This window comes from Lytechinus variegatus, chromosome 6 (assembly GCF_018143015.1).
Source record: "Lytechinus variegatus isolate NC3 chromosome 6, Lvar_3.0, whole genome shotgun sequence".
NCBI lineage: Eukaryota > Metazoa > Echinodermata > Echinoidea > Temnopleuroida > Toxopneustidae > Lytechinus > Lytechinus variegatus.
Window position 1 is genome coordinate 20,100,599 of NC_054745.1, and position 15,769 is coordinate 20,116,367.

The 15,769-nt window shown below is 37.0% G+C and overlaps 1 protein-coding gene across 1 annotated transcript; it reads left to right on the forward strand.

The window, feature by feature from the left end:
* Positions 1 to 248: 248 nt before the first annotated feature.
* Positions 249 to 10,182, forward strand: LOC121417625 (proline rich transmembrane protein 1B-like). The gene is made up of 4 exons (XM_041611361.1): positions 249 to 255; positions 5,433 to 5,635; positions 6,565 to 6,696; positions 9,247 to 10,182. Exons 1-4 carry the CDS (start codon positions 249 to 251, stop codon positions 9,394 to 9,396), a joined length of 492 nt encoding a protein of 163 aa, XP_041467295.1. The 3' UTR covers positions 9,397 to 10,182.
* Positions 10,183 to 15,769: the final 5,587 nt, after the last annotated feature.

Here is a 15,769-nt window from a genome sequence, read left to right on the forward strand (position 1 = left end):
GGCACCCGATAAGATATTAATTATGACGTTAAGTTCAAAATTCATCTCATTATAATAAAGAGCCTCATTGTACCAGACAGTAATTGAAAGGCGTATAAAAATGTTTATATCGACGCTGTATTTCGGGCAGATTATTTATTGAAACGCAGTGTTCATATTGGTTTCGGACGATCTACATCAGCAAACGTAAGGATATTTACCAACATATTTCGTGGAAGGATTTACAGAAATTGACTGATTTGAATAAAATGGAAGGTAAGTTGTATGCATGGTCGGCGACTCCGAGAAGATGGGGGGGTAGTACAGTAGAATAGATATGAGAGAGGGCCGTCTCGTCCCCCTCACCTACAAAGTAACAATAAATCTCAAGAAATTGCTGCGCATGGGCCTACACTATATGAGGCAAAAGGGGTGGGGTGCTCATGGATTTTTCTTTTTAAGTTTGTGGAGAAGTTGATTCGTTGAGGTGCCGTGGCCGAGTGGAATGAGGCACGGGACAAGGCGCATGAAAGTCCGGGGTTTGATCCCCGGCCAAGGCACTTACATGCTGCATAATACACAGTTTCTATGCTCTTAATGCTCTCCATGTACACTGCAACATCTATGTATGTCCACACCAGAGAAATGTTAAACAACAGTTTCGTTTTGGTCTAACACCAGATAGGTGTTTATACAACACCAATTAGTATCAAAACAGCATCGATCTGATTCCAAACTGGTGTTGTTTCAACACTTCTCTGGTGTGGACATATATAGATTCAAGGCTGGTGTTAAATCAACACCGGAGTTTTTGCAGTGTATATAGCTTCAACCAACTACTACAGAGGCTTACTGAAGGGTATTGAACATGTATTAATCATATAAATTTGACATCACAGCCTATAAAGCAAGGTATGAGTACTTTCACCTTTCTTCCTTATCCTACATTCAAATCAATTTACATACTCTATAAGCATTCTTGGTAAAAAGTATTATGCACCCTCCTTCAAGTATTGAAGAAAATCGCTCCCTCCCATTATGGCCCCTAAATTCCAGAAAATTATAATAATGGGAAACTGATATCATATCCAGAAATTATTTTTAATGGTTCAATCCCGGGGGGGGGGCACTTACATTGACGAGTGGATACCATGCGCGACCAAAAAACACGTAAAAAGGATGTCTTTTTCACGATAGGGCACGTTACGTACGTAACGTGATAGGGTGTCAAAAACACCAAAATAATCGAAAAAGGTATCTATTTCTCGAGGAAAATTACGTGTTTAGGGTCGAATTTGCGGGGATGATTAAACAAAATTAAAATGTTTTATAAAGGATGTCCTTTTTGACCCAACATTTCGTGTTTAGAGTCCGATTTGCGCGAGGTGTAGAAGGTGGGGTCGTACTTAACCAAATAAGGTAAAGCCGACGACCGATGGACTCGTAACAATAAAACATTCCTGTACTTGTTTAGGGGTTCATTTCAGGGAATATTTGCCAAGAGTATCGTTTTGTTTACAATACTTGTTAAGGGTAGGGTTTCACACGCCAATACTTGTTAAGGGGTGCATTTTCAGAATATGGAAATTACGTGTTTAGGGTGCTTTTTGAGACCCCATGGTCGCGCATGGTATCCACTCGTGAATGGAAGTGGTCCCCCGGGGGTTCAATGAGGTTGACATTTCATTTCATTTGATTAACAGGAAATTGCATGCATCCCGATTAACAAAACTCTGACTAAGTTTGGATGGAAGACCCGGGGGGGCATAGGCGCCGGAAGGGGGGGGGGGCAAAACGAGATTTTGCCCCCCCCCCCAAAGTGCCCCCTAAAAGTAGAAAAATTATAAATTATTTAAGGACAAAAGTAAACGATGGAGGCTCTTTTCTGCCTAAAAAGTATCATTTCCATTGTCAGAAATGAAAAAATTTCGCCCCTGACGGGGCATTTACATGTCATATTAAGCCTCGCGTCTTTTGACGAACATGTCCCTCTGTGAAACATACCTTTGATAAGCCCCTTTACCATCTTATTACAGTGTTATAACGTTTAACCTTTTAATGAATACATTTCAGACTAAAACTGAATGGCAAATTGAAAGTGTACCGTCAACCACATCCGCTTTTGGAATATAATTATTTTCTTCTAAATGTTACATAATGTACGTAACTGCGGTACTTTGTCAATCAGTTCATGATTATTTACAAATGAAATTTCCTGAAATTTGATATTCATCATTTCCTGGTTATGGTCACATTTTCCCCAGAAAATATGTAAAGAAAAAAGAAGATTTTGAAGTCATCCAAAAATGCTTCCGAGCCATACAAAACATACAAAAGGAAACACATAAATCGAGTAATGTATTAAACTTTAATGATTTTTCAGAAAAGTTTTAAATTGTTAGATTTCTTTTTCCTCCAATTACAAAATATGAAACGCATTGCCCACGCATGAATAGTCAGGGACTATCTCCAATGCTGATGTCAGAAATGATTTGTAAGAATGGGGATTTAAGTGCTTATCGACGTCTGCCACGTCAGAACAGTATAACATTTTAAATTTGAAAATACATTCATTAGAATTTCTTTTGTTTCTGTTGTTACGCTTCTTCTGCTTAATACACTCCTTGTTCTGACAGGAATTTCTTGAAACTTATGATTGTGCTCTCTCGCGTCGTCGGTGTATGTAGATGTACATAAATAAATGTTTCTGAAAGGATATTGCATGAAAAATTTGATTTCTGGTATTTTGAGTCAATATAAGCGTAATCCGTAATTTAAAGGGATGGTCCGGGCTGAAAATATTTATATCTTAATACATAAAGTAGAATTCATTGAGCAAAATGCTGAAAATCTCATCAAATCGGATAACAAATAACAAAGTTAGTGAATTTCAAAGTTTAGCAATATTTGTGAAAACAGTCGTCATGAATATTCATTAGGTGGGCTGATGATGTCACATCTCCACTTGTTCTTTTGTATTTTATGATATGTAATTAGGTTTATTCAATTTTTTTCCTCCAAGAACTAAAAAATTTGGATTGACAACTGATTTAGTGCATTAGATATTTATTGCTGCATTTTTTTTCATTATAAGGGGGACATATTCACACAAGTATGAAATAATGAAAAAATTATGATTTTATATAAGAAGACGGGAAGTGGAGATGTGACCTCATCAGCCCACCTCATGAATAATCATGACGACTGTTTTCACAAAATATTGCTAAACTTTAAAATTCAATAACTTTATTATTTGTTGTCCGATTTTGATGAGATTTTCGGCATTTTGCTCAGTGGATTCTACTCTATGTATTAAGATATAAATATTTTCAGCCCGGACCATCCCTTTAATTGATCAGACATGAAAACCACATTCCGGTTCGACCATTTTGCGCGTAGATTTCATAGGTTCTCATAAATTATGAGTATAGTTTTCGTATTGAATTCTCAAAAATATGTCAAGAAATTTATTATTGAATGCTCTTAAAAACGCAACTTTTATACTCCATTTTTACACAAAGACCTTCTCCAGCTCGATCGCTTCGGTATCTCACGCTATCAAAAATATTGTGCCCCCTTCAGGATTTTGCCCCCCCAAAAAAAAAAAAACTGAAAGTGTTCCAGCGTGCATGGGGGTGGGGGCACTTCCATTCACGAGTGGATACCTTGCGCGACCATGGGGTCTCGAAAAGCACCCTAAACACGTAATTTCCATAGTCTGAAAATGCACCCCTTAACAAGTATTGGCGTGTGAAACCCTACCCATAACAAGTATTGGAAACAAAACGATACTCTTGGCAAATATTCCCTGAAATGAACCCCTAAACAAGTACAGGAATGTTTTATTGTTACGAGTCCTTCGGTCGTCGGCTTTACCTTATTTGGTTTAGTACGACCCCACGTACCTTCTACACCTCGCGCAAATCGGACTCTAAACACGAAGTGTTAGGGCAAAAAGGACATCCTTTATAAAACATTTTAATTTTGTTTAATCGTCCCCGCAAATTCGAACCTAAACACGTAATTTTCCTAGCGAAATAGATACCCTTTTTCATTATTTTGGTGTTTTTGACACCCTTATCACGTTACGTACGTAACGTGCACTATCGTGGAAAGGACATCCTTTTTGCGTGTTTTTTTGTTCGCGCATGGTATCCACTCGTCAATGTAAGTGGCCCCCCCGGGATGGAAGAAAAGGAAAAGGGAAAGGAAATAAGCAAAGCGCGGAAAATCTCATCGAAATTGAATGTGAAGAAGGACCAAGAAAAAAAGAATTAGGACATTTTGAAAAATATTTTTGCTTCTTTTTACACATAAAAGTTATGCACATCGTAAAGCAAAATTCGATTCCTCAATTGATTTACAAGATTGTTGCAACCCATTTATAATTATGTATCTGAGTAATATTTCGACCCATATTATGTATTCATATTGAAGATATTTCTGTATATGACCAACTTATCATTTGATTACAATTCGTCATTATTTTCATAAACTTAACTTTTTGTATTATCACCTGGTAATAATTACGATTATCATGTTTTATGTATTTATTCATGTAAGTTTGAGTGCCTTTTAGTTTGTACATTTTATTAATGGCACGGCCCCAATGTAAATCAGACTTTGTATCTGTTTGGGTTTTTTACCGTGTGTGAAAATAATATTTATCTATCTATCTATGCTTCCTAAAAAACAAGTGTAATAGAGGGATTATCATCGGCTGTCTCAAATGTATATCACGCTGTTGTGTATGTATGGACAGTAGCGTACCTAGGATTTTCCACAGGGGGGGGGGGCAAAACCGTCCGCCGATAAATTTGACAAGCAAAAAAAAGGCCTTCGATCATAAATAAAGGATTTCGTTCCAGGAAAAAAATTGACAAGCAAAAAAATAAAAATAAGGAGTCTTCAACTCGTCAAGTGGGGGGGGGGAGGCAAAATAGGTATTCAAGCTCGTCGGGGGGGGGGGGGCAGGGATACGTCCTTTGCATGGATGTGACTCGTCAGGGGGAGGGCAGCCTGCCCCCTGCCCCCCCCCCGTAGGTACGCTAGTGTGTATGGATAAATTACAACTGCATGAAAATAATCAGCGAAAGCTCAAAATGTCATTGCCTGCCTATTTTACAAAAGGATTTGATGAATAATTTTTTCACCGTTATGCTTCTTTTATTTTCCTCTGTTTATGCAAATCCAATTTTGATGAATATTATGATACTGAAAAATTTGCATGTAATCACTATAGACAAATGATTTTTCTGTTTGTGGGGACGAGACCCCCCCCTCCCACCCATATTTGACGTCAAAGCTCTTTACCCTTGTACGGCCCCTAATACCAATTAATATATACCTTAATGCTATTACACGAAACTTCATTTCTCTCTTCATTATTCCTCTGTTGTTCATATTTTTGTTGTTCTCTTCATTTGTTTTATCCTGAACACAGAAATGAAAAGCGCCCCCCTACGACGAACCACCCAGCGCTCCATACGATAGCACTGCAATCGGGAACAACGCCTATGCATACGGAAACGCCGGGTATTCTACAGGGCCCCCAGCCCCAAGTGGTGGAGGTGTAGCTCCCCCTCCATACCCACCTAACACTGTACCGGTGGTGCAAACGAACACTGTGCCAGTGGTGCAAACGGTCACTCTTGGGGTAAGGAAACAGTTCTCCTAAATTACCTCCCCCTTCCTAGTGGAGTACAGACCAAACCAGAGCTAAAGTGAAGGAATTAAGAAAGACAGAAGGATGATGTGGATAATGTTATATCCAAAATGCTTTATATTGTGTCCAACTCAATAACTAAAATGTCGAGAACTTTGTCCGATACGCCATATCTTTCCCCCTCAAAAATTTTGGACCATTACACCACTGCCCCCGCCCTTCTTTACTGAAATCAGAATCGCCCCTAAATTTGTTTAATTGATAAATACATATTCATAAAAATATGTTTCGAGAATACCAACGTTAACGAATTAAAGTAAAATCAGTAACACAACAACCATAGCGTATCTACAATGGTCTCGGAGGGGGGGGGGATATGAAGTTGTGCTCCCTCCCCCCTGCACGCGATCGAACATCTATTGTTAGGAAAGAGAGAGAGAGAGAGCAAAGTAATCAAACGGCATTCAGATTATTTTATTTATTTATTTAAAATTGATTTATTGCATCAGTTATCACATTAGAGACCAATAAGCCCAACTGCATAACCATGAAAACATTTTTAAGCGTTAAAACGCTGAATATCAATGTATATAAAATGATACAAATTATCATTATAAAATATCAATAGCGTATTTCACAAAGGAGTTATGAGTCGGCCAACGAAGGCCTATTTCGAGATTGTAAAGATTGAAATTTTATACGTCAAGATTATAAACATTTTCTTTTCATTTTCCCCATTTCCTTATGCATTACACATGTCACGTAGACAAGGCTAACCAGGCTTACCCACTAACCCTTCCCCCTTTTTTTTGGGGGGGGGGTGCTGTTTAAAACGATCTGTATTTTTTAGTGATGAAGTAGAAACGAAACTTTAGACCCGAACCTGATTTTTTTTTATTTGTGTGTGTATCTATCTATAGGTGCCAATCGCTACGACTATTCACAGACAAGGTGCCCCTCCTATGCCTGAGAAGTATATAATTCATAATATCCTCGTACTCCTCTTCTGTTGTCTATTATTCGGAATCATTGGAATCATTAAAGGTTCGCAGGTAAGATGGTTTTTATTATTCAATACTGAGGCTCAGGCACACCAATGATATCGATTTTAAACCGATCGATGGTATGATATTAAAAACAACATCTTGCGCCATGGTCAAGTGGTATAGACATTTCAGAGTCCGGGGTTCGATTTCCCGGCCAATGCACCTATGGCCGTGATCGATCTGTATACGTGGTGTAACGCTGCAGGATTATTTTTGTGATGATAATGACAAAGATCGTGGTAATGCTGATAATGAGGATGATGAAATTGAATGATGGCAATGGTGATGGTAATAGAGATGATAATGATGATGATGGTGGTGATGATGTTGAAATGATGGTAATGATGATGATGATGGTGGTGATGATGATGATGGTGGTGATGATAATGGTGATGGTGGTGATGATGATGATTATGATGATGATGATGGTGATGATGATGAAATGACGTTGATGATGATGATAATGATGATGGTAGGATGATGATGATGATAGGATGAGGAGGATAATGAAGAGGGTAATGAGGGTGACGCCGATAATGTCATTGGTGATCATTGTTGTGTTGCAACAATGGCGGTGACTATGCTGAAGATCAACACTGACCATGCTGATGACGGTGGTGTTCCCTCTCTTAATCATCATCGCCATCATCTCATCTCCCTCCCCATACACGGTGATAGAAGCCAGGGCCCTGTTGTACAAAGAGTTACGATTGATCTGATCAATCACAACTATGGACGGCCAGCAACGTCTACATCTATTATGCATGTTTGTTCAAAATATTTCCTAGCTGTGATGTATATTCATGCATTCATTGTTTTCTTGAAAATTCACTGCGCTTCTCTTTCCATAAAAAGGACATTGAGCAAATTTTTCGTAGAAAAAATTATGACACTGATGGATTTCCATAGAGTTACGATTGATCGGATCAATCGTAACTCTTTGTACAAAAGGGCCCAGGGCCCTTACAATTGATCCAATCAATCTCAGCTGTTTGGAAATCCATCGATCCATACCAATTTTTTTTTCTACAGGAGGTTCGCACAATCTCCTTAGCGAACAAAAGAATCACACTGAATCTTCAAGAGAACGATGGATATATGAATATTCTCTCTACAAGAAATTTAAAACACAATTTGTCTTGTAGATGTTGACGTTGCTGGCGGTCCATAGTTGTGTTTCATCGGATCAATCGCAACTCTTTGTAAGACGGGCCCCTGCATGTCGGCGTTGTGACAACAACAGCATCGGTCGCATGCAGCACCGGACTTGAAATCACCCATGACGCATGCTATCCTCATTGATACTTACTTAAAGGTCAAGTCCACCCCAGAAAAATGTGGATTTGAATAAAAATAGAAAAATCAAACTAGCATAACAGTGAAAACTTCACCAAAATCGGATCTAAATTAAGAAATAGTTATGATATTTTAAAGTTTGGTTTATTTTCACAAAGCATTGATATGCACAACTCGGTGACATGCAAATGAGGCAGTCGATGATGTCCTTCACTCACTATTTCTTTGGTTTTTTAGTGTTTGAATTATATGATATTTCATTTTTTACAGATTTGACAACGAGGACCGACTTGACTGAACCATGTAGTATTGAACAATGCTTATTCCACATGTTCAGGGGGAATAAATCATTGTTTCATTTGACAATCAGGATAAGATTAGAATATTTCATACAAGAGAATAAAAAAGAAATAGTGAGTGGATAACGTCATCAGTCTCCTCATTTGCATACCGATCAGTAGGTGCATATAACTGTTTTATGAAATTAAGCAAAACTTTAAAATTTCATAACTTTCTTATTTTACATCCGATTTTGATGAAATTTTCAGTGTTATGTTTGTTGGATTTTTCTTATTTTATTCAAATCAAGTTTTTGTTGGTTTGGACTTGTCCTTTAATAAGTAAATAAAGAATTCGAATACATCTCTAAAAAATTATAACAATAAAAAATCTTTCTTCGCATTTTAGAAGGCCTACGGAAGTGGGCTTGTGCCATCTCATATGGTTATCGCGTCGGGTCGGGCAATCGCATAACCCAACCATTCGAGAAAAGGGCACCCTAAATTCTCGAAAGGTCGCTTCATTGCAATAACTGCGGTGTTAATTTAACACCAGTCCGGAATCTATATATGACCACACCAGACAAGTGTTTAACAACACCGGTTTGGTTTTGGACAAATTCCAGATCGGTGTTTATACAACAATTAGTGTTAAACTGTACATCGATTAATTTCAAACCGGTGTTGTTTCAACACTTCTCTGGTGTGGTCATATAGTTTCCGGACTGGTGTTAAATTAACACCGCAGTTTATTCAGTGTTCAGTCTACCCGGTGATTTACGAAAATTATAGGAAAATTCTCGATCCGACGCGGTAACCCGGTGTGATGGTACATAATAACAAGTACCATAATGACGCCTTTAAGTGGACCTTTGGACATTAAAAGGACGTTTGGACGATAAAGGCGTCATTTTATGACGCCTTTAAATGCTTTATTATATAACAAAATAACTCTCTCTTGCTCCTCTTCTCTCCCACTCAGGTTGATTCTCTGTATATCCATGGCCATTATGAAGCGGCCCAAGTTGCCTCTCTCTCTGCCAGGCGATGGTATCTCTGGGGTCTCTGGTTTGGTGTTATTGTGTACGTCGTCTTTCTGGTTACGGTCTTGATCGTTGTCTTAGCGGTGTGAGACAAGACAACGAGTCATGAACATACAGTCGCCTGGCCATATCCCAACTCTAAAGAATACAGTGTCCCACAGTACACTGCAAAACACCGGTGTTGATCTTAACACCAGCTCAGTATCTTTATCGGTTTACACCATAGAAGCGTTGAAACAACACCAGTTAAGAATCAAACCGATATTGGTTTAACACTATGCCAGATTGGTGTTAGCCTAACACCAAACCCCCATGTTGTTTCAACACCTCTCCGATGTGGACTGATATAGGTACCTGGCCGGTGTTAAATTAACACCGGTATTTTTGCAGTGTATGTACCATAGTGTGTGCACAGTGTGGAACACAATGTGAAGTCATCTTACTGTTATAGTTGAGCACTTTAACAGTGTGAAGTCTTATAGTCCACTACGTGAACACACCGTGTTTTTTCAGCAGGGTATATTCTGAAGTGGGGTTTAATTAGATGGTATAATTAACTCTATGGACTCAAATTATGGAAAGCCAACAATGTCAAAAGTTGGTTTACACTGTATATGATGAAGATACATTTCTGTACTGTTATAGATTTATATCACAGTTGACTATTTATAGTTAGACCACACCTTTGGATCAGAGTTTAAACTAACCTGATTTTAGAATATGGGTCCATGAGTCTTTATAGGCAAGACGATAAAACTTTAAGACTAAACATCGCAACTTTTTAAAGACACGACTCCGAGTCTAATTGACTCACGGCACCAAGACTTAAAGGGATGGTCCGGGCTGAAAATATATCTTAATACATAGAGTAGAATTCACTGAGCAAAATGCCGAAAATTTCATCAAAATCGGATAACAAATAATAAAGTTATTGAAGTTGGAAACAGTTGTCATGAATATAGGTGGGCTGATGATGTCACATCCCCACTTTCCACTTTCCGTTTTCTTATGCTATTACATAAAATCATAATATTTTCATTATTTCATACCTGTGTGAATAATATGTCTCCCTTATAATGAAATAAGTTGCAGCAATAAATATCTAATGCACTTAATTAGTCGCCAATCCAATTGTTCTAGTTCTTGGAGCAAAAGTTTGAATAAACCTAATTTCATATAATAAAATACAAAAGAACAAGTGGAGATGTGACATCATCAGCCCACGTAATGAATATTCATGACGAATGTTTTCACAAAATCTTGCTGAAGTTTAAAATTCAATAACTTTGTTATTTGTTATCCGATTTTGATGAAATCTTTGACATTTTGCTCAGTGAATTCTACTCTATTCATTAAGCTATTAATACTTTCAGCCTGGACCATCCCTTTAAATACAAAACATCATCTCGAGACTTCAAGAATACAAGACATCGAAACAACTTACTGACAAATCACTGACACTTTCCGCTACACGTATGAGTCTTTAAGACAAGATATTGAGACTTAGAGATACGAGACAGAGTATTAAAATTGAGACATCAAAACTTTAAAACATCGAGACTTATCATAGGTCTTATACACATGATACAAGACACTGAGAATTAAATAGACAATAACGAAACTTACATATACACGACATCGACCGCCCTTTCACATGGTAAAAAAAAAAAATCGTAATTTGAATGATGATTCTAGTGGAATTAAGGCTAATAACCGAATGTTTAGCACGTGTGAAACCAAATTAGAACATGATTAGAATCACGAACGCTAATCACATTCAATAAAGATTCACGTGTGAAAAGGCCCCTAGATTACAATACAAGACACCGCGACAACGATTCACCGAAACTGATATCTAGAACAAAACCGTGTACAAAAACTTAAAAATTACTCTGATGTGATATTTTCATAGTCGCAGCCCCCGACATTTTTACACAACCCCCACCCTCCAACCCCCCTCCCCAATTTTCTAAGCCGGTTTCTGTGGCAACGCATTTTATTCGAGTTAACCCCACTCTTTCGGTACAGCGATTAAGATAGACCTATGTAATGATAGGATATAATCTTGTAAATACTTCATTAATACAAAATCCAATATTGTTGCCCTTTGTACATATAAATTGTAAAATTAATTGATCAAACAACAAAGACTTGTTTTCCATATATGGTATATTTTGTTAATAGGAAAGGATATATCACTCGTGTAGTTTTGGTTTTTATTTAGTTACTCATAGCTTGAGTACAATATAAAATATTGAGTGAAAATTTTACCACCACGAGTGCGATTGTATGTTCTACCAATTTGGGGCAGATTTTACCCAATGCGGGAATGATTTTGTCCAGTAAGGTTTTAAAATAAGCCGCAATTGCTTTAGAACGGGCAAAATTTTCATCACACTGGACAAATAAAAATGCCCAAAAGAAATGCACAATTTTGGTTGGACACATGATTATTCTCATCTGCTCATGGAGCACTTTTATCCAATATGTTTTAGAGTGTACATAACCTTTCTTTTAATGATTATAAATGTATCTAATCTTTTGAGAGAGAGAAAATCTATATTTCATATCGAATTACATATATAAAAGACGCTTAGATAATGGTTTCCTAATTGTGATTAAGTTGAGTGTTTCTTTGTTTGATCTGTAATGCTAATGGAAAGTCACACTAAAACAAAGCTATTCCAAATCAACCGATAATATGTCATTGTTTATGTTGGTAGTAACGTAAACGATGATCAGCCTGGATTTAGTTCCCGGGGGGGCCACTTACATTGACGAGTGGATACCATGCGCGACCAAAAAAACACGTAAAAAGGATGTCCTTTTCACGATAGGGCACGTTACGTACGTAACGTGAAAAGGGTGTCAAAAACACAAAAATAATGAAAAAAGGGTATCTATTTCGCTAGTAAAATTACGTGTTTAGGGCTGAATTTGCGGGTATGATAAAACAAAATTAAAATGTTTTATAAAGGATGTCCTTTTTTGCCCCAACACTACATGTTTAGAGTCCTATTTGCGCGAGGTGTAGAAGGTGGGGTCGTACTAAACCAAATAAGGTAAAGCCGACAACCAAATTAAAGGACCCGTAACAATAAAACATTCCTGTACTTGTTTAGGGGTTCCTTTCAGGGAATATTTGCCAGGAGTATCGTTTTGTTTCCAATACTTGTTAAGGGTAGGGTTTCACATGCCAATACTTGTTAAGGGGTGCATTTTCAGAATATTGAAATTACGTGTTTAGGGTGCTTTTCGAGACCCCATGGTCGCGCATGGTATCCACTCGTGAATGGAAGTGGCCCCCCGGAATTTAGTTTCAATTGTATGATCGTAGAATAATATAACAGTCACATTACAGGGAAATTCTAGGCTAAAGATATTTATATCTCAATAAAAAGAAAATTTAAAATAAAAGGAAATTTAGATTTTAGTCCTCGAAACAATGTTTTGAACTTTGGTGGTAAAGAATATATGGGTTGAAATATTCATACCAGTCTCGCAATTTCTTCAATAATCTATTCGCACTGGATCCTATAGTGTACATCGTCATACAATCGATTCCAGACAGATTTGAACGATGTCACTGTGACCAACGCTCGGGAAGCTGGTTTCGTTGGTCTTTTAAGCATTTTATTCCTTATTTATCATTAATGAGATTACTGCAACTGATTAATGCAGAAAAATATTGATAATTAAAGTGAACAGTACTGAATTTCCAATGAATTTGGGACTTTGATCACACTCATTCCGCCTTAAAGTTTATAATAAGCATGACGGGATTGTCACGATTCACACAAACCACAATCATGACAATGGAATGATTAACAAAATCTGCAAGTAATGCTTGGTGGACGAATGTTATACTCAGCTTTCTATATTATTTCAATAATCTGAACTGGGTCCCGTAACACAATCATAAGCTTGATCTTAACGATTGATTGTACAACGTAGTGAAATGCAATGATCAGTAGTAGAAAAACATGATGTTGAGGCAAAGGTTATACATACAACGAGAGAAAAAGCCAAAAAACAAAATAAGTAAAAACACAGAAAAAAAAATACGGAGAATTGGAGTCCCTTCCATGTAGAGTATAGGCATAAAGGGGAGAATGCTCCTAATCTGGGGACGGAGGGGCGGGGGGGGGGGGGTGGAACAATTTTTTAAATTATTTTTTCTCTCTTATCATGTCATATATTTTGTTAATATTTCATTTTGTAATTGCTGAAACGCATTAATATTAATTTCTAGTATTTTTGAAGTTTGATGCATAATTTGTATAGTTATATATTTGTAATGGATTTATTGTATAATTTATAATTATGTTTCAGTTTGTACAAATTGCTTAAAAATGTGATTGTATATTTTGATTTGAGAGAATATAATAAAACATCCTTAAAAAAATGTTCTACGATCATTGCTAAGCTTTGTGTTACGGGCCCCTGGAAATTAAGCTTCCTTGTAATTTCTATTGTTGGAAGAGGGAGGGTGAGAGAGGGGGAGGGGGAAAGGGAGGGATAGAATGTGGCAGAGGAGAAGGAGGAGAAGGCGGCGGGATGAAGGAGAAAGGAGTGGAAAAAGTGAAGTTTTTATATGTGTAGAATAGCCTAGTAATAGGGGAAAGATATAGTGAAACCGAAAGACAACACAAAAAGAGATAAAAAGAAAAAAAAATGATTTCATTCATACTGGCAGTATAATTATTTCTCACAACCCCTCTCTCGCTCTCCTTCTCTAACCCATTCTCTCCCTTCTCTCTCTTTCTTGTAATTTAACCGTAAAAGTAAAAATTATGCATCTCTAAAGTATACGTTATATGACCAATTCTGTTATATACTTTCCACCACCGGCGCGGCGCCCCATTTATATGGCGTATAGATAGGGGTTAGGGTCGCTGCCCCCATTCCCCCCATTTTTATGACTAAAAATCCACGATCAAGAAAATGAAATAGAAAAAGAAAATGATTGGGAAATAAAAGGGAATGAAAACGGAGAAATATAACATTTTCTCCGAATTATGAAAGAGCACTTCACTATTTTAATTTTCTGGCTCATCATACGTCATGACCCCCCCCCCTGTCCTTCATTCTGTTCATAACTCCCTTTCGGTTTTGCTATTTTTGCTATATAAATGATTGAATTATCCTGTACTGCCTCGTTTGCAATCTCAACAAATGAGTCCAAAGTGTACTTATTCTAAACAATGAAAAACATAATAGAAATGGTCTTGTGATAAAAGAAATAAATAATACTAAAAACTAAGTATATAATCATAAAGATACATAATCTCATTTAACAAGCATACATAGTCACATTTCGACTAAGTGCGTGTAAGTCATCCAACATTATACAACTGCATCGAACTTCAGAAGAAATAATCAACAATATAAAAGATCAATTGCTCCCTTCTCTGCACTGTTAAAAAACCCTGATTTTACAGAAAAATAAAAGAAGATTTTGCAGAAAGCAATACCAGAATCATTCTTTAAATTCATGAAACAGGAATTTTTCTGCAATTTAACAGAACAGGTCTGTTAGAAAAAAGGGGAAAAGAGTGTTTTATTTAAGGAAATTTGTAAGATTACACACACCAAATACCAATTTCCTGTAAGATTACGCAATCTGGTAAGATTACAGGTGTTCTCGAGACTCTGCTGCAGGAACTTCTTTTAGTTTAAGGATAAATTTTCTAACAGTGTACAGCCGTTTTTTGGAATTTTCTTCTCTGTGTGAAGACAAGTCTGTTTCTCTATACCTTTGCATGATTTTAATCAACCCAGCATTTTTCATCAAGTTAAAATTTACAAAAAGGCTACTATGAAAACAGAAAGCACATTAAGAAATCTACTTTTACAACCTATGAAAAAAAAACATGACAGGCCTCCGTGGAATACATTACGTCCTACAAAAAAACAACTGAGATTTAGTGATGATTTATCATAAATACAATCGACAATGACCTAACAAAGTAAAGCTGAGAGTCTCCTCTTTCATCTCAGTGAAATTACTTAGATTATTCCTCATCCACGCATTAGCGAGCAAAAAAATTAAAGGATACCAAAAACTCATTTGGCGGGGGTATCTGAATTTCAAAGAGAAAATCACATGCCGAAAAAGTTCAATATCTGCTCTTTTTATTTGAAACCTTAATCACAGGAAAATGGCCCAGGAGTAAAAAAGTTCTGTTTCCTCGAAACAATGCTTGCATCTCCGGTTTCCAACAGAAGCTATCGCACGGTTAACAACCCAGAAGGAAAAACCAGTAACACCAGTAAGAATTTTTACTGGTTTCCAATAGAATTTTACTGGTTTCCAGCATATTTTTACTGGGCCAGTTGATTTTTAATTGGACCAGTAAAAATCAACTGGAGACCAGTTCCAACAATTGCATTCCAGTTGAAGCAATGAGTGATACCAGTAAAATTGTTTTTCATCAAACTGGTGTTTCTGGTCAAATAAAT